The sequence below is a fragment of the Podarcis raffonei genome, chromosome 5 (genome assembly GCF_027172205.1).
Source record: "Podarcis raffonei isolate rPodRaf1 chromosome 5, rPodRaf1.pri, whole genome shotgun sequence".
In the NCBI taxonomy this organism is placed as follows: Eukaryota; Metazoa; Chordata; class Lepidosauria; order Squamata; family Lacertidae; genus Podarcis; species Podarcis raffonei.
In genome coordinates, this window is record NC_070606.1 from 87,948,199 (window position 1) to 87,973,706 (window position 25,508).

Genomic DNA, 25,508 nt, shown 5'->3' on the forward strand with positions numbered 1-25,508 from the left:
GAGCTTATTCTCATTTTTTTCTTGTTGCTATTTCCTTTAAATTGCATATAAGAACAGAAGACGAGTCCTGTTGGATCCGTCCAAAGGCCCATGTAGTCCAGCATTCTTCTCTGTTAGTGGCTGACCAGATGCCTGTGGAAAACCTGCCAGCAGGACCTGAGTCTCACACAAAAGAGACACGGGCTGAATGTTTGCTGGAGACCCCTCTCTCTTCTCACTGTCAAATGTCACTTTTGCACTCAGCTGGGGGAAGAAAATTGAATATGCATACAAGTCCTTTGAAAAAAACCACCAGCATTTGACAACAGAAGCAGGATGCGGTGATTTCATGTGTCTGAGATTGGAACGCAGAAACAAAAAAGACTACATTGGATTCACTTGAGGTGTATCGCACTCTCTCTGCGCCTGGGATCGTCCTTTCATGTTTCGTGAGAGGGAGATAAACCCTGAAGGAAAAAGAAAGTCTTCTCTGAAGACTGCTGCTGTGCTTTCCGAGACCGGACGCATAGAAGGAAAAAGAGGAAGAAGTTCTGGCTGTTTCTCGATGGCTTTTCCTTTAAGTTTCGTTAGAACATAAGGATCCTGCTGGATCGGAACAAAGGCCCCATCTAGTCCAGCACTCTGTTTTCTCAGTGACCAATCAGATGCCCACAGGAAGCCAACCAACAGGAGCTGATCGCAACCATGGTTCAGTGTGTCTGGCTGTTAACCAGAAGGTTGGTGGTTTGACTCCACCCAAGAATGGCCCAGGACAGGATTCCTGCCTTGCAGGGAGTTGGACTAGATGACCCTCAGCGTCCCTTCCAACTTTATAGTTCTATGAATCGACATACCTTCCAACATTTCCCCAATGAAAATAAGGATGTGGGTGGCGCTGTGGATTAAACCACAGAGCCTAGGGCTTGCTGATCAGAAGGTTGGCGGTTCGAATCCCCGTGGTTCGAATCCCTGTGACGGGTGAGCTCCCGTTGCTCGGTCCCAGCTCCTGCCAACCTAGCAGTTTGAAAGCACGAAGTGCAAGTAGATAAATAGGTACCACTCCGGCAGGAAGGTAAACAGCATTTCCGTGCGCTTCTCTGGTTCACCAGAAGCAGCTTAGTCATGCTGGCCACATGACCCGGAAGCTGTACACCGGCTCCCTCAGCCAGTAAAGCAAGATGAGCGCCGCAACCCCAGAGTCGGCCATGACTGGACCTAATGGTCAGGGGTCCCTTTACCTTTATTTGATAATGATAATAATAATAGTAATATCCCACATCCCAAACCATTATGAAAGCTCTTTGGCCTTTTAGTGCAAATTTCTCCTTGTTCCATACACACATTTATTTTTTTGTACGCAGCTTTGACAAATACATACAAGCGATTTCCCCTAACCTAATGCATTCTTTGTGCGTTATTTTGTCAAATTACACGCATTCATATGCACACTTTACCACATGCTGTTTTGTACGCATTGTTTGCTCAGAGAACCGCTATGCAAAATTTCAAAACCTGCACGTTTCAAAGGAAGGTTTTGTTCCGGCTTGCGTATTGTTTCGGGAAGTGTGCATTGGTTGGGTTCGCCTTTAAATGCGGATGGACCTGAATTTCTTCCCCCAGCCCTGAAAGCCGCAACATCTGCCTTCCGGAGCGATGAAGAAAAGAGGACTGCCCATGTTCACGATGTTTCTAGCATGCCCTCTGGCAGTTCAGGGAAGATAAACGGCTCATGCTCTTTTCATACCAAGGAATGATTAAGTTGGGGGCCAGCCTCATCCCTTCCACTATTACACTGCCTGGCTTTTTTTTTTTTTGCTATATTTCTTTACTATGCAATTGTGAGCCCTCCTCTGATTTAAATGCCAGGAGGGTGACGGCTCCTCTGGCTCACAATATACTAGGATAATAGAACCGTCCTGCTGTATATTACGAACAGTTCAATATATAGAGCCGGCTGCATCCCAGAGATCTTGTCTCTTGGTTTAATGGGGGATTGGTGAACCTTGTTCCTGCTGAGGGCCACATTGCCTTGGCAGTAATCTCATGGGGGCCGCATGCCAGCGATGGGCAGGGCCAGGGCATATCACCCCCCCCCCGGTTTCTCACACAAGAATTTCAAGAGACTTCCCCCAATCTTCTCTTCTCGGCAACAGTTGATGAATAATTGTCCCCATCTGGCCTGCAGCAATGCAGCCATAAAGATGATGAGGGGAGCTGAGGACCTCAGAGAGGAATTCGATGTGGTGTTAAGGAGACTATCCTGTCAGTGCGCACATTTCAGGTTGCCAGATGGAACGATCTCCCCCCTCTGTGTGCTGTTCTGGGGGTTCCCTTCACCCCCTTGGCCAATTTGGGGAGGGTTTGGGGGGCACACAGGACTAGAAGGTGAGGGGACAAAAAGCCCTGTGGCTTCCACTAGCGGGACTCATTAGTTGAATCTTGCTCTCAGCATTTTTCTGTCTAACAGCACTTCTGGACTCTTACGATTTCTGTATGGGTTTCGATTCCCTACTGGCAAATTAAGCTTATAGAATCAAAGTCGATTTGCTGCTATTGCACACCAAGCCCACTTCCCTCCCCGCCACTATTGGCTTTTTGCATTAAGGAAATTGATGGAGAAACGCACTGGGAAGCATGGGATAACATTTACTTGATGCAACAAATCAGAATGAACGCTCCATAAATATCCGATACCATCTAACCTCCCTGTAAACCTTGTGCAAACAAATCTGGACAAATGCTCACTAAACAGATCACCTGGGAGTGGCCTAAATTCCTGCCCAAGCTGCTAGGAGGAACTCAGCCAAAGGAATACAGCCACCTGTATCAAGCTTGCATCCCCACCCCCCGTGGGGGTCTCTTAGCATCTTTAGTGAGGTGCAATTTGATCAGGAAGTTGTCCACTTCAATGTGAAACCGATTTGTAAAAAATGTTACATGGGGAAAAAAACAAGAGAGATATTGCACATACTTTTGTAAATCAAGAAAATCTTTAATAAAAATACATTAAAAATAAAAAATAAAAGTGTAAAAACAAAGCCTCCAAACAGGGGAACTTTCCCACATCACATCTCTTCTGGCCCCCTAAACCAGTGGTTTTCAACCAGTGTGCCATGGCACCCTGGGGTGCCTTGAATGATGGTCCCAGGGGTGCTGCGGGCAACACTGGCCTCTGTCCCTCTTTCCTCCTGTCCTTCTCTGATGCCCTCTTGTATCTCTGCCTCCCAAAGGCTTGCACAGCTGCTTATTGCCACAGCCCTGGCTATAAGCTCCACAGGTGAATGGCACCTCTGGGAGGCACTTCTCTTTGAGGTGGGGGCTCAGCGACCAGGGACGGCAGCAGCAGCTGCCCAGAGGACTCCCAAGGAGAATGGAGAGAAGAGGAGAGGAAGCTGAGGGCACACTCCACAAGGGAGGGTGTTTGAAAAAGGGCGGAAGGCTGCCAGCTCTGCAAGCAAGGGGTGACATAACTGGGCTCCTGAGCCCCACAGGAGTGTCTCAGAAAGTGATGGGTTGTTCCATTCCACCTTAAGGAACAGGCATGATTGTTGTGTGTCACGTGTCTGTTTACACTCCAGCCCAGTATGCTGGGAACTTCTGTTTGTGTATAGCTTTCTGTTTTGCTTTGGACATGAAGGAGATCAGACATGTTTCCTTTTTGTCCTGATCTACGCTGAATAAATGGGACATGGGTGGCGCTGTGGGTTAAACCACAGAGCCTAGGGCTTGCCAATCAGAAGGTCGGCGGTTCGAATCCCCGCCACGGGGTGAGCTCACGTTGCTCGGTCCCTGCTCCTGCCAACCCAGCAGTTCGAAAGCACATCAAAGTGCAAGTAGATAAATAGGTACTGCTCTGGCGGCAAGGTAAACAGTGTTTCCGTGCACTGCTCTGGTTCACCAGAAGCAGCTTAGTCATGCTGGCCACATTACCCAGAAGCTGTACACCGGCTCCCTCGACCAATAAAGCGAGATGAGCGCCACAACCCCAGAGTCGGTCATGACTGGACCTAATGGTTGGGGTCCCTTTACCTTTACACTGAATAAACTGCTTGTAAATATGCTCACGCAGCCTCTCACGCCACTTCTGTTTGCGCATCGTTTGCTCTGCTGATAGCGTGCTCAGTCTTCTGAAGCCTGGGTGGCAGATTCACGCTGCACCAAGGACCGGGGTTTGCCCGGCACACCGGCCGGTGGGCTGGAGCCAGCTGGGGGCCTGCCAATTGCCCCCGTTTCCTTGGGTGTATGCCAACAGAAAGAATGCAGTTGGTTAAGGGAGCCGTGAACTCAAAAAGGTTGGAAACCTCTGCCCTTATCCCTTACTATTGGCTGTTAAGTGAAAGCATTTGAAACGAACTGGGCCAAGTCTCTACAGCAGGACGATTAGCGTAACAACCTGGGCTCTGTCTATGAATGAGTTGAAATGCTGCAGCATGCGGCTCCAGACTTGATGCTTCCCTATATGCAGCAGTGCTTTGTCGCTACCAAACAGTTAAGGAAAGCCACTTTGGATGCTCAGCTGCTGGGAGAATGCTAGTTCGCTAAATGAACTGCTCGGATGCCTCCTACCGTGTCCCACAGAGAACCGGCTGCTGCCTTGCTATGTGTGTGTCTCTCCTATGTTTGTGTGTACACGTGGCAGTTGAACCATTTAGGGCCGGCTCTACCGTTAGGCTGAACTAATGTGGCAATCACCGACCTGTTGATTATGGCTGCAACGAAAGGTCCGTGAGTTGTTGGCTATTCAGTTTGTTGTTACTTTACTTTTGAAGCTGCGATAGGAGAGAGGGTCACGTGGCCTTTCCTGTCTCAAGAGCCAAAATAACATGTTGGACCTTTGGCAATCTGCACCTCGACTTTCCGTGTGGTTGGAAGGCAGCTCATCTCAGGCAGCAAAGGCAGTGTGATAGGAATTTTATGGTCTTAGATATATGGCAACATTCATAACCACACGTACATAGATCAGCACAGGAAAGCCAACCTGGAACCATTTTGATTCCTAAACTGAGCAAATGTTTCTCTGCATGGTCAAAATGGAAAAGCCTCCCCATTGTCTCTTCCTTCACAAATCCTGTCTTAATCTGTGTTTGAATAAGGGTGTGAGCCTTATCATTACAAAAGACTGCCCAGGCTCCCCAAGAAATCCAATCAAGTAACCTGCCAGACAGGAAATAAACAAAGCGACATGCAAATGTTCTGTTTTAGACCGCCTTATCTGAGGGGTGGTCTTAGATTACACCCCTTCTGTGATGAATGCATAATGTTTCTGGGGGTGGTCTGGATCTAGAGGATGGGAATTTCTAAAGTCTTTATAAGCCCTTGCACAGCATTTTTTGGGGGTCCTCTTCCTCTCCTGCTTGTGAGGGGAGCACCCTGTTGCAACAGATCAATAAAGATCAAGCTTACTAGCTGCTTTGCTTCTCAATATTCTCTGGTTGGCCTCTGTTATTTTCTCCTACCAATAGGGAACCTATGTAAGGACTCTATATGGGCTCTTGGATACCCCATAAGGGAAAGGGGCATATTTTTATTTACAACAGCAGCAAAATGTCTTGGGAGAACCCTGTAGAAGACCAGAAAAATGCAGGGAGGGAAAAGAATCCCCTCCATCCTGAAACCTCCCACACTATGTTAGGCCAATGTTAGGCCACATGTCCCCCACGCCACTGTGGACTATCCTTTGTAGCCATGGGCTGATTTAGAGTGATGTAAGAGCCAGTAGCTGAATCCTGCCTTTCCTTCAGCCTCTGGCTTCCTGGTGGCTAGTTTGGGGGTCTTTGTTGTCTGGCCCTGCTCCACCTTGGATCTCAAATCTGGCTTGGGGGAGGGGGTTGTTATGGACCCTTAAGAAGAAGACCCTGTGATGTGCTTCTTCTGAAATCCACCCCCCCCCCAGGCTTGGTAGGCTCAGAGGGCTGATGGAGCTCACTCAACCCACCTTTGCTGCTGTAACCATTGTGGGGGCAATTTTGTGGCTTGGTTTGAAAGGAAGCCACAGTCATTTCAGAGGCTTATCAGGTTTACATCTCCTCTACGTTGAGATGATTGCAGAGGCTACAATATTCTGTCCTTTTACTTCTTGGTGTGTGTGTGTGTGTGTGTGTGTGAGAGAGAGAGAGAGAGAGAGAGAGAGAGAGAGAGAGAGAGAGAGAGAAGGAGAGGGGGGGAAGGAGGGAGAGGAAGAAAAGGAAGCATCCGCCTTTCATTGAAATACACTGCCTGGGTTCTTTCTATCTGCACAAATCGTACTGGCAAGCGCCGGAGGTAGTTTCTTGGGGGTTTGGTGATACCCAAACCAGTTTGCAACTTGAATCTGCAATTACCGCTTGAAATTAACATAGAATTGATGTCGAGAGGAAAACGGCATGTTAATGCTCGCAGCGTTTTGCTGCCGCAACATGGGGATTTATCCAGATAAGCGTCTTCCTCTCTTAACGTTATCAGTAGAAAGTTAGTTGAATAGTATCCCAGAGTGCTTTGCAAGGCACCATTTAGCCCCAAGGTGCTCGGTTCATTTCTCTACAGCTTCTGTATTTATTCTCATAACCCACTTGAAGCAGTTTTAACAGGACAGGGAACCCGCCCACTGCCGTTCACACTGCTGGCTGATCATCGCAACACTGCTTGCCTACTGTTAAGGGCAGGGCCAGCCCAAGACCTTTTGCTGCCTGAGGTGAAAGCGAATATGGCACCCTTCTGTTCTGCACGGAAGGCAACCTGTTTATTGAGCATTCATCCTGATTTGCTTGTACAAAACATACTCAGAGGTTAGGTTATATCTCTTCACATCTGAAGATTTATTCTGACATGTTTGCAGGGTGGTTATACAACAATAAGCATTCATCCTGATTTGCTTGCGGGGTGTTTATATGCTAGTCATTCTTTGCGGCCTAAACCTGGTAGAAAAGAGACTCGGGCACTTATCGGATGTGACTCCGTAAACTAAGTACAGCTTCTGTGCATGCAATATGCCAGCAGCACTCTTGCTAAAGTAGACGTAAGAGATAAACCCCAGAATAGTTCCTGCAGAGGTGTGCAGCTATACACAACCTCCACTATATCAGACCTGGTTCACAAGCTACGCATTTTGGTTAGGAAATATTTTATGGCTGCAGCCCAGGGGCCAGAATCCACACAGACTGCTTCATCCATTATACATGCATGCCTAGCACCATTGTTTTCAAGGAAGGAGTTCCGTAGCTGGCTAGACATTTATGATCTTCATTCCCCCTCCCATCCACTAAAGTGATTTCATAGGTTTCTGAGCTGTAACCTACATGTGGAGGTGGTGGCCAATTAACATCCAATTTCCCCGTTGTATCTTCCAGTCCAGGCACAAGGATTTGGGGGGGGGGGGAATACTACGGTTCCAGGAATTCAGAAAATGCAACAAGTGGTCAAAACAAATCAGAATCCGCAGGAGCTCTAAACCCTTAGCTGAAGCACAATTTTCACCTGCAAGGTTCAAGTGCTTTTCTACTTTGATTTCTTTCACCTTAGTCGTTTTCTTTTTCTTAATCTCAAAAGAAGTGAAAAAGCAAAATGTTTTTTGTTTTGTTTTGTTAAAAAACACATGTAACTCTTTCCAGCTCTTTTCACATTTGCACACTCCTCTCCTTAGGTAGGTGTGTGCCTTCTTTTTTGCTTGTGCAGCACAGCCTCACAGCTAAAGATGCTTTAAGCCTCTCAGTGTCTTTGGACTGAACACGCCTGTGCCTTGTGTTCATTGCTGGGGACTCATTCAGCAGTTTGGAATGAGAAACCAGTTTCGGACTACTGCCAGAAGTTAGCCCGTTTTTAAACATGGATGTAAATAATTGCACGACACTAAAAACCAGCTGCCTGAGGCACTCACCCCACTCTAACTGACCGCAGGACTGGCTCCACTGAGTTGTCTAACAACTACAGGATGCATTTCCCTCCACTTCTGCCAAGAAAACAAATTGCAAGGTTCTAGTGGGATGGACAGGAACAGGAAAGTCTCGCTGGGCAGGTGGTAGGAATAACAAGGCGTGTGGCGGGGGCTTGCACAGTACTCACAGCTTAACAGGGTCAACTATTCATAGTGGCCAATGAGCGCAACAGCCTTGCTTGCAGCGAAAGCAACACATCAGAAACCCAAATCTATTTTTGTTCTCTCTTCCTCCTTTATATGTTAACAAGGAAAGGATAGGTGGGAGGGGAGGCGACGGTACTAAATGAAGATGTCTCTTGTTTGAAAAGCAGTCTATGCACGAGATGTTTGCAGGGAACTTGGTTTGTATTAATGCAAGAATGTAAGAAGAGCCCTGATGGATCAGTTAATCATAGAATTGTGGAATTGGAAGGGGGTTCATCTGGTCCATCTGCAATGCAGGAATCTAAGCTAAAGCATCCATGACAGATGGCCATCCGACCTCTTCTTGAAAACCTCCAAGGAAGGTTGCTTTCACCATGGCCCACAAGCTGGGCCTTAGTACAACAGCTCTCCAACTGGAGCGCTCGCAGGCCAGTGTTTCCCAGTTGTCGGTGTTCATACTACAGTGGTGCCCCGCAAGACGAATGCCTCGCTAAACGAAAAACCCGCAAGACGAAAGGGTTTTCCGATTTTTAGTGGCTTCGCAAGACGAATTTCCCTATGGGCTTGCTTCGCAAGACGAAAGCCCATAGGGAAATCTCCGGGGACAGCGGGGAAGCGCAGCGCGCCTTCTCCTCTGTTCCCGAACCTGTCCTGAAGGCTTGCGGTGGGAGGTCTGGGAACAGAGGAGAAGGCGCGCAGCGCTTCTCCTCTGTTCCCGGGGCTTGCGGTGGGAGGAGGGTTTTTCCTCCCCACCGCCAACATTCAGAACAGCATTCTGAATGTTGGCGGTGGGGAGGAAAGCCCTCCTCCCACCGCAAGCCTTCAGGATAGGTCCGGGAACAGAGGAGAAGGCGGGGCAGCAGGCTGCTATCCGTAGCTTGGAGAGCCCTGCGGGAACTCTTCTGAAGGCTGGCGGCGGGAGAAGGGCTTTTCTTCCCACCGCCAGCCTTCAGAAGGCTGTTCTGAAGGCTGGCGGTGGGGAGAAAAGTCCTTCTCCCCCCGCCAGCCTTCAGAAGAGGTCCGGGGACAGACTGTCCGCAGACCTGGTCTGAAGGCGGTCTCCATAGGAACGCATTAATTGATTTTCAATGCATTCCTATGGGAAACCGTGCTTCGCAAGACGAAAAACTCGCAAGAAGAAAAAACTTGCGGAACGAATTAATTTCGTCTTGCGAGGCACCACTGTATATATTTTTAGATTTGCCTCGAGACAGTTTTTAAACCTCTTTTGTTGACCACCAGCATTGTGCTTTCCGTTTTTAAGTTGGGAATAGATGAGTTGCTTTGGAAGATGATAATCAGGCATCCGCACAACATGACCAGTCCAACAAAGTTGATGTTGAAGAATCATTGCTTTGACACTGGTGATCTTTGCTTCTTCCAGGACACTGGCATGAGTTCGCCTGTCTTCCCAAGTGATGTGTAAAGGTGTCATGGGCTTTGAAGACGCTCGAATTCAGGACCAAAGGGAGAAGCGTGCTAAGAGGAAGGCATGCTTGGCAAACCCTCACCATGATCAACTCCTACCTGGAAACCTATGTCCCCACTGTGAAAGGATGTGTGGATCCAGAATTGGCCTCCACAGTCACTTACAGACTCACTTTTAGAACCGTGTTTATAGAAGACAATCTTACTCATCTACAAGTGATCGCCGAAGAAGAAGAAGAAGAAGAACAACAACAACAACATCAGTGCTTTCCCCATTTGCAGTTGCCAGCAGCTGGTATTTCAACGCATACAAACAGGGCCGGCTCACCCACAAGGCAGACTGAGGCAGCCACCTCGGGCGGCAGAATCCTGTGGGGTGGAGCCGCCACCAGAGAACCAAGGAGAGGTGGTGCTGGCTTCTGGCGAGATCTTGCATGAGAGTTGCAGGAGATCTTGTGAAATCTCACCAGAAGACATTGCCATGTGACCCCAGTAAGCAAGGCTTTGGCGGAGGGCAGGGGGAGGGTGCAGCAGCACCTTTCCATTTTGCCTCAGGCAGTGAAATGGAACAGGCCACTCCTGCCTACAGTGGAGTGGGAACCTAGGCATTGTGCTTCATAGCCACCAATTAACTTATCCTCCATGAATTTGTCCAGTCCTCTTTTAAAGCTGTCGCTATATCTGTGTGTTAAACCACAGAGCCTAGGACTTGCCGATCAGAAGGTCAGCGGTTTGAATCCCCGCGACGGGGTGATCTCTCGTTGCTTGGTCCCTGCTCCTGCCAACCTAGCAGTTCAAAAGCACGTCAAGTACAAGTAGATAAATAGGTACCGCTCCGGCGGGAAGGTAAAAGGCGTTTCCGTGCGCTGCTCTGGTTCGCCAGAAGCGGCTTAGTCATGCTGGCCACATGACCTGGAAGCTGTATGCTGGCTCCCTCGGCCAATAAAGCGAGATGAGCGCCGCAACCCCAGAGTCGTCCGCGACTGGACCTAATGGTCAGGGGTCCCTTTACCTTTTTATATCTTGTAGGATTGAGTTCCACAGGCAAGCTGCATGCAGCAAAACATTGCACACATGGCCGTGAAACCAGAAATGAGAAGAAAAGGGTGGCCTGTAGGAGGAATTCTGTTGCCTCCCCCCCTACTTTTCTAACCATTTGGTATACTGCCGCCGCAGCCGCCGTTCTGCTGCTTCCGAGGAAAAAGGCTGAATGTTTTCCATTAAGCACAACATCTGCTTCTTTTGCAACAGCCAAACTTCACTGCTGGGGACGATGGTATTGGCACTCCTCATTTAACACTAATTGCACAGGCTTAAATTGTGGTTATTTTCCAACATGTGTAAATTAACACAGCAGCGATAAAGACAAAAGAGTGAACCTGGATTTGAAATTGTGGGAATTCCCCCCCCCCCCGAGGGGAGGGAGGAACAGGTGGCAGAGAGCTGTGTATTCATGCATGCATGTGATGATGTCAGAGTCCACTGGAATCTATTTGACTGCCTAAGGCACAAAGTGCTAAGCACATGTGTGTTTCAGCCAAATTAACTGTTAAGAAACAGCAACAGCAACAACAGTTAGGAAACCAAATGTCTGAATGCTCCCCCTGTCTCTCCACAAATGGAAGTACTGGAGAAATTGTTGTTGAGGGCTGTTGATGACAAGATTGCATATCATTACATCTATTTAGGTGCCAGGTGAAAGCATTACTCCAGAGGTGGATTTAGGGCAGAACGGCTGGTTCCGTCCTACTAGGTGCTGAGCTTAGGGGGTGCCACAACAATGACATAGTGAAGGGAGCAGAACGGAAGGCAGGTGGGGGGCGATTTTGGCTATGCAGGGCGCTGCTGAAATTTGAATGTCCATCAGATCCTAATCCTGCCTTGTTTCTTCTGGAACAGCAGCTGCTTCTTCTGCCTGCAGATCCAGCTGTTGAGCGGAGTCCTCTTCAAGTGTTCAGAGCAAATCTGTGTGAGCTTAGGGAGGGTCGATGGCATGGTGCACAAAGACATAAGCCCTGCCCCATCCCTGCTTGTGGCAGTTTCAGTTCAAGGCTTCCTGCTTAAAGAGGGAAGTTCTGCAGGGATTCTGAGCGTGTTCAGCTCAACACAGTTGGAATCCTAACTGTTGCATTCATGTGCTGTTCACTGCTCTGCAGGCAGAGTGCCCCATGTAGGGTCTGGGATGTCCTCAGTCTGCAACCCTAGAGAGCTGGTGCCAGCCAGTGTAGGCCAGTGGGTTCTCAAACGTTTTTCTCTGGGTTACACTTTCTGAATAAAAAGTTTCCTGTGCTACACTGAACTTTTTGTTGATAAGGAAACAAGAATAAGAATAAGAATAAGAAGAAGAAGAAGAAGAAGAAGAGGAGGAGTTTGGATTTGATATCCCGCTTTATCACTACCCGAAGGAGTCTCAAAGCGGCTCACAATCTCCTTTCCCTTCCTCCCCCACAACAAACACTCTGTGAGGTGAGTCAGGTGAGAGACTTCAGAGAAGTGTGACTAGCCAAAGGACACCCAGCAGCTGCATGTGGAGGAGCGGGGAAGCAAACCCCGTTCACCAGATTACAAGTCCACCGCTCTTAACCACTACACCACACTGGCTCTCAACAACTCCTAGCAGTGCTTGGTTTACAACACAGACCACAACTACTTTATAATAGGCTCACGGGACACCCAGAAAGTATGAAACAGTGCAGCTACATAAGAACACGAATCATTCCCAAAAGATTGTCAATGAGCCTCTTACATAATGACACACACCTTATGAATGTATACAAACTCAATGAGAGGGGTGAGCTTGCAGTTCTACTTGATGCTCTTGCTCTCGTTTCAAAAATATATCTATTCTGCAATTTTTAAAAATATACTGTACTGTGCTATACTATATTGAATGTTTAAATGTCTCTTTGATCGTCCTTGACTCTACCCACCACACTTGCCATCCTCTTCTGCCACACCAGTTTGAGAACAAACTGAACTGCTGAACTGGAGGGACCAATTGTGTAACGCAGTACAGTGGTACCTCCAAAGTCTGTTCGACTCCCAAAACATTCGGAAACCAAGGTGCAGCTTACAATTGGCTGTAGGAAGATCCTGCAGCCAATTGGAAGCCCTGGAAGCCATGCCAGATGTTTGGGTTCCAAAGAAAGTTCGCAAACCGGAACACTCACTTCCGGTTCAGGAGCCAAATGGTTCGAGTCGCAAGGCGTTCGTCAACCAAAGTATGATTGTACTATGCTATACTATATTGAATATTTAAATGTTTCTTTGATTCCCCTTGACTCTACCTGCCACACTTGCCACCCTCTCCTGCCACACCAGTGTGGGGCGCCACACTCTTTGAGAACAAACTGATGTAGAAAACGCTGAACTGGATGGACCAATCGTGTGACTCAGTATAAGGCAGCTTCCCATGTTCTTCACTCTAGCCACTATGCCTCACTGGCCTTAGACACACCATGCTCTCTCAAGCCCATCTGTCCGCAATAAGGAGCAACTTGATCTAATTCACAGGCTTTTAAAAAAACGTTAGCAGGATAATGCATGCGAAGTATGTTTAAAGCACCATACTAAAGCTTAGTATTCTTATAGGGTAGGGGGACTACTTTTGGAATGGCTGTGGACACAAATGCACAGCAGCTTTGCATCTTGAAAGGAACCATTAATGCCATGGATGGCAGAAAATTCAACTGGTAGATGTAAGCATCATAGCACCGTATGTTGCCAGGGGAAGCTGCCTGGGTCCCTGTGCAAAGTGCTTGTTGTGTGTTCATTAATGATCAGAAAGGGAGACTTGATCTAGTTATTGCCGCTGATCGCATTAACGACGCAACACACACTGTGTTTATTTTTTCCAAAGAGTTTCTCTTGCGGACTCCATAAGTAAATGGGAGAGTGAGCAAGGGAAAATGCTTCTGCTTCCATTATTTATCTCTCGAGATGGAACCCGCAGAAAAAAGGGGCACTCTTTGTTTTTCTACGCGTTCCCAAGATAAATAACAAAAACAAATAAATTATTTGCGCAGGAAGGCATCCTGTACATGCATCAAGAGTCAGTGGTCAAGTAAACAAAGCATGGTTATTTTGTTATCTCTTTCTGATATGTGAGCTGCACACGCACTCCTAGAACTATAGCTTTATTGTGAATTGGTGAATAGCCATTCCGAAAGGTGATGGAAAACCCTTTAAATTTCTCCAGTAGTTATCTGTTTTAATTAACTCATGCTGCATGGAAATGCTAGCTGTTTGTTTGATTGTTGTTAGCTGCCCTGAGCCCGGCTTCGGCTGGGGAGGGCGGGATATAAATAAAATTATTATTTATTATTATTATTATTATTATTATTATTATTATTATTATTTAAACAAATTTAGCACCAGCTGATGTGTAACTGTTGATCTAAGACCGAGAGTGCTGGGATTGTATGTGGAGGAGTCCCGTAGGGTTCATTAGAGGACTATGGTAGGCGATAGGAGGGCTGTGTTGTCTCTGACACAATGCAGAGGTAAACTATAGAGTTTACAGTGGATGTAGTTACAGCCTCCCTTCCGAATGGCTTTAAAAAGGGGGTATACAAATCAGCTGAGCACTTCAAGAGGAGAAATGCAACATGAAATGGTTGAAAGATCATATATCTGAAGAAGTGTGCATGCACACGAAAGCTCATACCAATAACAAACTTAGTTGGTCTCTAAGGTGCTACTGGAAGGAATTTTTTTATTTTGTTTTGACTACGGCAGACCAACACGGCTACCTACCTGTAAATATATCAAAAAGTTCAGCACAATTACTTTTGGACTGAATTGGCACAATGGAGTTTATTTCTATCACACCACATGTGCTAATTGGCTAACCAATGCCAGGATGTCTGTTTTATCAACTCCTCTTTCTGCAAATGCCGCTGTCGGTAGCGTAATTATCGCGGTCTGTGCTTTTCTGCACTTCATTTCCTTCTAACCTCGCTGTTCACAATGCTCTCCTTCCAAATAATGTATATCTGTACCTGCAACTCGGGATTAACCCTGCACCTGATGAAGTGGTCTGTGGTCTGTGGAAGCTTGTGCTATATTAAATGTGTTAGTCTTTAAGGTGCTACCAGGCTCTTAGCTGTTTACCCTGTCGCAAAGTTGCCTTACTCCCTACATTGCTTGATCTTTGTGGACTTACATGATTTCGGGAGAATTATCGGATCTGGCACAATAAAGGTGTAGGCACATCAATCATTCCAAACAATTTGGCAATGGCTGCGTATACACACTCCCATTTGCTCTGCAATCCAACTCTGGTCTGGGAAGCATTGTACACATTAACCACCCACTATTTCTCTTGCTGCTTCATATGAAATAACTGTGTTTTGATGCGTTTGCATCCAAATCAGCCTTGATCCGAATTGAGAAAAAGGATGACCTTGCTGCATTTAAAGTTGGCAATGTGTGCAAAGACTTGGTCATCCTGATGGGTTGCACGGAAAGAGTCTATCTCTAGATGAATGCAAAGAGCACCACCCCCCACAAAAAAACGAGTGGTCTGGGCACAAATTTGCCAAGGCAAAATTTCAGGATGGTGATGTTCCTGAATTTTTCAGCAAACAGATTTGACCCCCGAGACAGACCTTTTCTTCCAAGAAACTGCTATATCTGCTGAGTCTTCAGCAATGACTATTTTTTTTTTTTACCTTCTGAATTTTATTCCAGACACGTTCTTTATCACTTTTCCTTCCTTCGAGGGTGTCCATGGCATCTGCCATTAGTGACTGCAGCTGTGACACCAAGATAAAAATTATCGGGATGGAATTCACACAGAAATAACTTCTCTAAATACACAGATTAAAACCTAATTAAAAAATCATTTGTACGCTGATGATTTTATTGCTCATCTTTCGCACAATGAACACCACCATCATCACCTCCTTCCTCTTCTCATCCACATTTGCCTCGTGTTATTGTGGGATGGATAATGCCCAACAATAAGGGTGTGTGTGTGTGTGTTGGTGAAATATCCTGTCAGAAAATGTGCACTTAAGGGATTTCAGAGAAGCTTGCTTTGCAATGCACTATGTGTTTGTAAATATTAGAGTATTTCAGTCTCATTAATTTCAGCATGAGAATGGAACACCTACTTAAATGCCTTCTACTGAGCTCAACAAGGAACTCGAAAGTGTGCAACTGGCTAGGCTGTGTCGATTAAAAGAAACAAAGACATTTATGAAAAAGGCTTTTCAACACCCCCCCCCCATGGGGCACTTAAGGTGGTTCATAAATAAACATTAAAAACGCAAACTGCAATCCAGCTTTGGGGCCACACATACATAGAAGCAGCACCCAGTTTGACTGAACTGAAGGATCAAATCAAACTGTTTAAAGTTCTCGTTTTAACAAACTGGCAGTGTTCTAAAGGAGCAGCCAGGTGGGTTAAGATGTGAGGGATCAATAAGATTTCTCTTAGTTAGAAAAACGTATTTGCGGTGTTATGCTATCCTTTCCCTCTGTGGGTGCTATTAATGTGTTGCTGTTTGTTTGTTTTTAAAGTTAAATGTGGGAAGTCCAGATTACAGATCTCTTTCTGCATTACTTAAAAGTGGTGCCCTAAGGGAAAAGAAAAACAACTTGTCATAGAATGTTCTGTTTGGGGGTTATCTACGGCTGCCAGGTTTGCTAAAGAAAGATCGAAAGCAATGCAAACACTCCCAAGGCTTGTTGAAATTCTACCCTTGAGAAGGTCACTGTGTCTTCCGAAAGGTGAAGTTTGCAGCTGGGAGAGCCAGGTTTAAGTAATGGTTTCCCAGCATGTGCTTAAGCCATGATGTATGACTTGGTCTGCAAGCCATCCCCAGAGGAGAAACCACCAGCCACTGCTCATTTGCATGCAGTAATTAATTTAGACGCATGCAAATGGAAAATTATCCATTGCGTTGGTTTGAAGTAGAGCACTGGGTTGCGTCTCCAGGACCAGCACATTCACTGGTGGTCTTCAGGGAAGCGTTTTTGTTGTTGCAGAGTCCTCTGGTGCTCCTGGGGTCATAATAAGAGCAAACGCACCCTTGCTTGGTGTAACCTCTCATTGCAATACTAGCGGCCTGTGGAATGTTCTCGTGTGAGGATTTGAGCTGATAGCAAATGCCTGGAGGATGCCAGTCTCAAATTCAGTTCTGCAGCAATTTGTAATTATTATTATTATTATTATTATTTTTTAAATCCTCATGGAAATTTCTCAGCATTTCATCTGAAATTTCTCGGAATGCACACATTTTTGCATGCAGTTTTAACTGATATATACACCCATTTCCCCAAGCAATTTCCCTTAACACGATGCATGTTTGCTATTTTCAATAATATCTGAATTCTTATGCACACTTTATCCCAATGTATGCATTTCTGTACACATCCCTTGTCTGGAGAACCGCATTGCACAGTTTGGAGAAGCGCAAATTTTGAAGGATGGTTGTGTTTCGGTTTGTATATTGTTTAGGAATATGCCAATTTGTTAAGCTTGCCTTTAGATGTGGGCTGAATCAAATTTCTTTCCCATCTGCACACACAGCTCCCTCTGTTCTTTTTTTAAAAATTTCCACTTGGGTGATGGCAGTGGACCGAGACACCCTAGCCCCACATCTCTTTGGCTGCAAAATCCGAATTACTGTGTTGCAAATGAGCTCCTCTCAAGGTCTCAGGCCTTTTGCAAGTTAGTGAATGTGATATTTACGGAAAGGTTATGGAGCTGAAATAAGATCAGGGGGTTAGTCGTGTTCCCTCTTTAACCAACATTCAACCTCTGCGGCCCAAACGTAACAGCTGTATTGGGCAGATTGGTGGAAACATTAAGGGCACAATTAGGGTTGCCATATTTCCAGACAAAGTTGTTAAGTTTTTTTTTTAAGGCAATCACCCAAAAACAGGGCCCGAGCCACCCCCCACAAACCTGGACATTTGCTTACAATTGTAAAATTTCCCCCGAATGTGCATGTAGGACATGTCTGGGATTTCCCAGACGTATGGCAACTCTAGGCATTCCCCTCACAGACCTACAATTCCCAGAGTAATTTAACAATCATCCCCACTTCTCTCAGGGAATTCTGGGAACTGTAGCTCTCTGAGGGGAATAAGGCTCCCTTAACCAGGCCTGGATTGAGACCCCCCCCCCATAGCACTTAAAAGGGTTTGGCACTCCCATATACATATCTAATTCAAAACTGTTAAATAAAATTTTATTGTCTGAAACGAAACAGTAAGATGGGAAATAATGTTTATTTTTGTGTACTTGCGCTTCATTTATATTTGAAAAATAAATAAATCTGTGGTGCCCCCCTGTTCTCTGGATGCCCTAAGCACACACTTATTTTGCTTAATGGTTAATCCAGCCCTGCTCCTAACAACCCTTAGCACCTTTTATAGCTAATAGGACACTATGACATGCTCTCCAACATTTCTCCGATAAAAATAGGGGTGTCCTATTCCACAATATTTGTTATGTACTGAAGTTCTCACCCTGGGCCAGCAGGGGGATACTGTAGATAGTTATGCAAATGAAGGCTCGAAAGTGACGTTCAGTGATTGGATAGTTTGTATGCAAATGAAGGATCGAAAGTGACGTTCAGTGATTGGCTAGTTACAGAAAATGGTTACTGTTGCATTCTAGTGGAGCTCTATATAAGCAGGCTGACTGAGCTCCTCAGCTTACAAATAAAAGAGCTGCTTTGGTGAAAGGGTTAATCTCAATACTATCTGCACCTAAGCTAACTTCTGCAGTTGTGGTTAAGCAGCTAGCAAAAAACCGCAATTGCAAGCTGGGAGCTACTTCCTCTTTCTGCCGGCTAGCAGGAAGCTGCAGAAACGCAAGAGACAAGGAGCACACAAACAAGGGAGGGAGGGGGCTTAGCTAGCTATATGCCATATTAGGGAGTAAGCTAAAACTTGCCAGCTGATTGGAGAAGGTTTTGGGGAAGCTTGAGGGAGGGAAGGGTGTTTTCAAGGTATAAGAAAGTTTGCAAATGTGAAATTGGGCGTAGCCAGTCTTTGGAGAGGACTCCACTGGCTGCCTCTGCGCAGATCTCAATAAATCTCTTTTCTCTGACCAAGAAGTCTCTGGAATTGTTTTTCCCCTCTGGCCACGGGGTTGGCGGACCGCTGGACCTCCGGGTACTGCTAATCTAAGGCTTCATTTTGGGGGCTCGTGTCCGGGATGGGTCCCCACCCCACGAAAGGTGGACCGAGGGGCCAGACTCGACCGGGTGAGCAACCGGGACCAGCGCTCGCAATCTCCAGCGCGCACCCTGCCAGTTTGTAGGGGGAGATCGCCACGCTGTGCCTGAGCCGAGACACCCAGTCGGGAGAGAAAAGAGGACGGCCGAAGGAGGGGTCCGCAGCGGAACAGGTAAGCCCAAGGGAAAGGGCGTGGTAGGAAGCCTGATCAGCTTCCCCTGGCCGTGAGCAGTAGAGTGCCGCCAGGAAAGGGTCTGGCTGTGAGCAGTAGAGTGCCGCCAGTAAGGTTGGGGAAAGGGGAAACAGAGGGAAAATTATTTTGGTGTGTTTTGTGTGTTGCATGTTGGAATTATATTGGGGTGTGTTTTGTATGTTGCATGTCAGATACTCCAGTGGCTGAATTGTCAAGTGTGGGCCGGGGCTTAGCGTCCCCTTGGCCGAGCGATTGCAGGGCTGTGCATTTCTTGGCAACGCGAGTTTGCCAAGTCACAGTCTGTAGTGGTTGGTGTGTGAAAGGATCTTAAGCCCGGTTAGGAGCGGAGTATCTGGAAAAAAAAAAAAAAGGGGTCTGGGGCAAGCTAACGTAGTCCTCTGAAATGCTTTTTAACCAACTGGAAAGCAGCTACGAAGCATGATGATTGGGTTCAAATTGAGAAGAGAGAGGATGAGGACATTATGTGAGGTTGATTGGCCCACCCAAGGAACTAATTGGCCCTTGGAGGGCAGATTTAATTTGCAATTAATCAACCCACTATATCAAAATATCTTGAACGTCCACCCAGAACAGATCCCTTATATTTCTACCTGGAAAATCAATGTGGAAAAGAATCCACCATGGCTGAAAGCCTGCCGAGGCGACGCCCCACAAAATACAATTTGTGCAGTCTGACCGGCAGGGAAGTCAGAAAAGCCCCCGGTGATATCAGAGCCGGAAGGAGAGGAAGGAGAGGAAGGAGAAGAGGGGGAAGTCATTAAACCGCCGCCACCCTATGCTCCACCAACTGCCCCTCTAGCGAATCCCCCAGGCCCAGGGCCCCAGGACCAGGGAGGAGCCGGCCCTCAGCCTGAACCCTCCAAGGTTGATGAATTAGAGAGCGAAGAGGAAGAGAATGATGAGGAGTTTATGAAGGGACTAATTGAGTTAGCAAAGAAAGGAAAAAAGGTGGACATTGAGATTGCAACAGTATGTACAACCCTATGCGAAAGAAGTGGATGTTAGTTCCCATTTGTTGGCAACAGCAGGATGTTCCCCAACACAAGGGAAGAAATGGCAGAAGGAATGAATAGAAGCAGCAACCAGGGCGTCCCTCCATAAGTCCCATAAGGCACAGAAAAAGGTGGGACTGCAATGATGCCTCTACGCAGAGTGTATGACCCCCCAGGCCCCCCCCCAGGACAGGGTGGGGAAGCACCACCATGCACTTATACAGTCCAACATGTGCCTTTTTCAAGTGCTGATGTGTGCAATTGGAGAAATTAGAACCCTACCTTTGAGGAGAACCCAGATGATATTGCCAACGCCCCATTATAAAGGCTGCCTTTGTAGCTCAGGCAGCGTCCGATATTCGCCAAAAAAAAAAAAAAAATCCAGAAGCATGAGGGGTGCATTGACCATGGGCTGCAATGGATGTTGAAGTTAGCTCAAACCACTTACAATCAGAGAGATGAGGAAGCCCAGAGAAAAAAGGAGAAGTATCAAACAAGGAAGTTGATGGCATTACAGGCTACCACACCCACCCCTCAGGAAAGAGGAAGTGCCCGGGGAGGAGGGCGAAGCCGTCTTGGAAGGAATCAGTGCGCCATCTGCCGACAGGAAGGGCACTAGAAGAGAGAATGCCCTATTCTATTATTAGGAAGAGATTTGTTGGTAAAGTTGCAAGCCCAAATTACTTTTAAGCCATCGGGAGAAGCCACATTGTCCACTATGTCATTTGGGGAACTGGTTGTGGAGGCACCCCTGAGGGAGTACTGGCGCCTCATGATAATAAAAGAAGAGGAGGGACCCATCCCCGCCAGTATTCTGGAACAAGTGAACCCCCCAGGAATGGCAAAGAATATCCCACCAATAATCGTGAAGCCCAAGCCATTTGTCAATCCTGTTGCAGTAAATAAGTATCCCATCCCACGAAGGGCGACTGAAGGAGTGTAGGTGCATCTAGAGCGACTGCTCCAACATAGGATCTTGAGGCAATGCCAATCACAGTGGAACACCCTTTTGTTACCAGTGAAGAAAGGAAGCAGGCTATTATCCTGATACCAGAGGCAAAGAACTGCAGAGAACTCCGTGGCTTTCTGGGGTCTGCAGGATTTTGTAGGATATGGATATTTAATTACAGCATCATTGCCAAGCCTCTACATGAGTCAACCAGAGGAACTGAGAGAGACCCCTTTGTTTGAGGCACAGAACAACAGCAAGCCTTCGTGGATTTGAAGAGGGCACTACAGCAAGCCCCAGCGCTTGGCATCCCAAACCCTGAGAAACCCTTTATTCTATTCGTGGATGAGGACCAAGGGACAGCGAAAGGGGTTTTGTGCCAAAATTGGGAAGCTGGCAACAGCCAGTGGCATACCTATCTGAGCGCCTGACGCCTACAGAACAAGGCTTACCGCCGTGCATGAGAGCAGTTGTGGCAGTAGCCACCCTACTGAACAAAGCAGACAAATTTACTTTTGGCCAAGACACTGTTTGTGTGACCCCGCATGCAGTCCCAGCTCTGCTTGACATGAAGGGTACCTATTTTCTCTCCCAAGCGAAGATGAGAAAGTGCCAGATGTTACTGCTGCATCCGCGTTTGAAGTTTCAGGTCACCACCGCCCTCAACCCAGCTACCCTGTTGCCAGTAGGAGAAGGTGAGGAGCAGATGCACGATTGCATTGAAGTAATGGATGAAGAATATTCCAGCCGACCAGACCTCAAAGATGAAGCAAACCCCCACTGGCCTTCATGGTTTGTGGATGGAAGCAGCTTTGTTAAGGCTGGACAGCGGAAGGCAGGCTATGCAGTGGTAGCCTTGGAAGACCTTGTTGTGGATTTCACTGAATTGCCCCACTGTGGACTATACCGCTACCTGTTCGTGGCGATCTGCACGTATACAGGATGGGTTGAAGCCTGGCCTACCAGAACTGAGGGGGCGTCCGAGGTAACCAGGTGCCTGCTTAGGGAGATCATTCCCCGCTATGGGCTACCTAGGTCAATAGGATCTGACAATGGACCAGCCTTTGTCCACTCAGTTTTGCAATAACCCCCCATGCTAGTCAAAATGTGCAGTTTGATAATTATGTGCAGTTATTCTCCCGAGATTTTCTCTCTTTTTTAACAGGTGGACCCAGGCCCACTGCTGTTGAAGTTGCTGACCTCACCCCTTGGGTCCACCACACTTAAGTGAAGAAGGCTATTTTAGACTGGACAGTTACACCAAATCCTGATGATCCTCTGAAGCTAACCATCTCCAGAAGAGCGCCAGACGACTGGACAAGTGGATGGGAGGGACGCCCGCGGGCAGCGTCCCCAACGTAGAGACTTTTTTCCCCCAGCAAAATTTAAGGCACCGCCAGGACTTTTGATATTGGGGCCAGAACTCTTTGATATGGTCACTCCGTGTGTCAGGCCTCTGCAAGGGTGGATATATATTCCTGTGGGTATATGTTAATATATGTAGAGGGAGAAGCCCCTTTCGGATACAGTATGTTGGGAGGAAATCATGAGAGTATTAAGCATCCACAAGGACAGGTGGGAAAATTGGTTAAGATAATAGGCTCCTCCTCAGAGAGGTGGGACACAACCTCCCAAAAAGCAAGGCAGCTGATAGAGCACGAGTATCAGTGGGCCCTTCAGCAATAAAATAGATATGTCCTAGATAATATTTCAGTCACCATTGATCACATGGAAACAATGATAGCCAGGAACCCGCTGAAAACTACAGGAGGTGATCTATGGGGTTGGTTATATTCCTGGCTGCCTCATGGCAGTTGGCTCAGGCATATTGTGGTATTATTAGCAGGGCCGCTGTTAATCCTTCTGCTTCTTTGCCTCTGTATACCCTGCTTCGTGCAATGCTTACAAGGTGTGACGCAAAAAGAATCATGGCCCTTATTGTTCTCCCCCAGGATTATAAACCCAAGAGACCAGGACGAACCTAGGAGATAGGTTGTCCAAAAGAAGAGGAGGGAATTGAAAGGGTTAATCTCAATACTATCTGCACCTAAGCTAACTTCTGCAGTTGTGGTTAAGCAGCTAGCAAAAAACCGCAATTGCAAGCTGGGAGCTACTTCCTCTTTCTGCCGGCTAGCAGGAAGCTGCAGAAACGCAAGAGACAAGGAGCACACAAACAAGGGAGGGAGGGGGCTTAGCTAGCTATATGCCATATTAGGGAGTAAGCTAAAACTTGCCAGCTGATTGGAGAAGGTTTTGGGGAAGCTTGAGGGAGGGAAGGGTGTTTTCAAGGTATAAGAAAGTTTGCAAATGTGAAATTGGGCGTAGCCAGTCTTTGGAGAGGACTCCACTGGCTGCCTCTGCGCAGATCTCAATAAATCTCTTTTCTCTGACCAAGAAGTCTCTGGAATTGTTTTTCCCCTCTGGCCACGGGGTTGGCGGACCGCTGGACCTCCGGGTACTGCTAATCTAAGGCTTCATTGGAAGAATCGCTGTGTCGTCTGATATGTTCGCCCACAACTTAACAATATTAATAATCGTACTATGTATACCCTGCCCACCTGGCTGGCTTGCCCCAGCCTCTCTGGGTAGCTTCCAATATGTATAAAAGCATAATAAAACATTAAACAAAACCCTTCCCTATACATGGCTGCCTTTAGATGGCTCAGGGGTCGGCTAACTCCATACCCTCCAACCAGTGCTTCCCCCCCCCAAAAGAAACGTTTAGGGGTACTCTCATTTTCCTACTCATATTGAAATAACACCCCTCAATGAGGACAAACTTAGATTCACAAAATGTTTAGGGGTATGCGTACCTCTGCGTTCCCCCCCCCGAAAAAAAACCACTGCCTCCAACATTTCTCCGATGAAAATAGGGACATCCTAAGGAAAAGCGGGACGTTCCAGGATCAAATCAGAAACCGGGACAGCTTCATAGCTGTCAACTTTTCCCTTTTCATGCGAGGAATCCTGTTCGGAATAAGGAAATTTCCCTTAAAAAGGGGGAAACGTTGACAACTATGGACAGCTTCTGTAAATCTGGGACTGTCCCTGGAAAACAGGGACACTTGGGTGGGTGTGTCTGCCATGACCGTCTAAAGCAGGCACGTCCAAAGTCCATTTCGGGGGCCTAATCTGGCCCACCGGTCGATTTAATCTGGCCCCCGTGGCAATATATGTCCTGGGGATAAATCCTAAAAAAGCTAAACAACTGCAATCCTAAAAAAAAAGCTCTCAACCACTTTGGTTGGCCCTCACACATGTTCACTTCATCAAATCTGGCCCTCTTTGGAAAAAGTTTGGGCACCCCTGAAAGTGATGTGAGAGTGCTTTAAATGGGACCTCTGACTGCCAGCAGCTCTCTGTCTCCTCAGGCAGAGGCCCTTCCCCATCACCTGCCATCTCAGGGGCCCAGATGTTGCTAGACCACAGCTCCCATTCTTCTTGATGACTGGCCATATAGCCGGGGCTGATGGGAGCTGGAGTCTAACAGCATCTGGAGGGCATTTGTTTCTCCATGGAAACAGGGACCTTCGGTGTACAGAGCAGGTGCACTGCCACTGAGCTTGAGGTTGTGAGCTTCCTGGTAGCATCTGCTTGCCTGCTGCGAGAAACAGTGTGGATCTTTCATTTTGATCTACTGCGGCTCAAATGTTCCTGTGCTTATTTCCCTTACTTGCATCCGCTGTAGAGAGTCCATTTCTTGCACATTCAGTGAATGTTCTCTCAGTCGAATAAATAAATAAACAAACAAAGCTTCTTATTTTATTTTGTTTTAGGTGGTTTCCCCCGGTTCATCTTGTACTCTTGATATTTACGCTACGGGATGCCAATAATCCTGTTTATAATGCACTTTGTTTCATAATGCAGGAAACACCCCAACGCTCCTCATCCTCCACAATAAAGAGATCTGAGGGTGGCCATTTTAAATGCCTCTTGAAGTGTTATATTCCTCTTTTGGGTTTAGTCCTTGCTTTGCCAAAATGTGCCCAGGTTTTCAAAGCAGCTGCTAATTTTTTTTATTTTAAAAAACAGGTTCAAGAGGGGAAAGGCAGGAAAAAAACCCCATTGTGTTTTGTTCCTCCTGCTTGACAAGCAAACCCGCACAGCAAGGATTGAAAACTAGATTGCTCACCAGTTCAGCATCCTGCTGGCTGATGTCTTGGAGGTAGGGGATAGTGGCGAGCTCAGCCATGGCTTGGTTGATCACTTGCGATTGCTCCTTGATGCGCTGCAAACGGCCGAGCAGGCTGGCATGTTGCAGCTTCTCTATCACCCCCGAACATGCGCAGAAAGTCTCCTGGGCCCACAATGAAACGCAAAGAGGTTAGACAAGAGCTGAGGGACTTCATCTGGCTATTGTATTGTTATTGTTATTATTATTCATATTTATTATATTTCCATCCCTCCCTTCCTCACAAAGGAGTGACAATGCAGCAAAACATTACAGTCAAACCTCGGGTTACAGACGCTTCAGGTTGCGTTTTTTCAGGTTACGGACTGCTGAAACCCAGAAGTACCAGAATGGGTTACTTCCAGGTTTTGGCAGTTGCGCATGCGCAGAAGCGCTAAATTGTGCTTTCGCATGCGCAGAAGCGACAAATCACAACCCACGCATGCACATGCATGCAGCTGCGGGTTGCAAACACTGTGGGTTGTGAACATGCATCTCGCACGGATCACGTTCGCAACCCAAGT

At 47.0% G+C, this 25,508-nt stretch overlaps 1 protein-coding gene across 1 annotated transcript in view; it reads right to left on the minus strand.

Moving 5' to 3' along the window:
* SPATA16 (spermatogenesis associated 16) overlaps positions 1–25,508 on the minus strand; it is a 174,016-nt gene that overhangs the window by 14,921 nt on the left and 133,587 nt on the right. The window contains exons 9-10 of the mRNA XM_053390577.1: positions 24,946–25,110; positions 15,136–15,219 (exon numbers count right to left, since the gene is read on the minus strand). Of these exons, the coding sequence (XP_053246552.1) occupies positions 15,136–15,219; positions 24,946–25,110 (249 nt within the window). The remainder of the gene's footprint in view (positions 1–15,135; positions 15,220–24,945; positions 25,111–25,508) is intronic.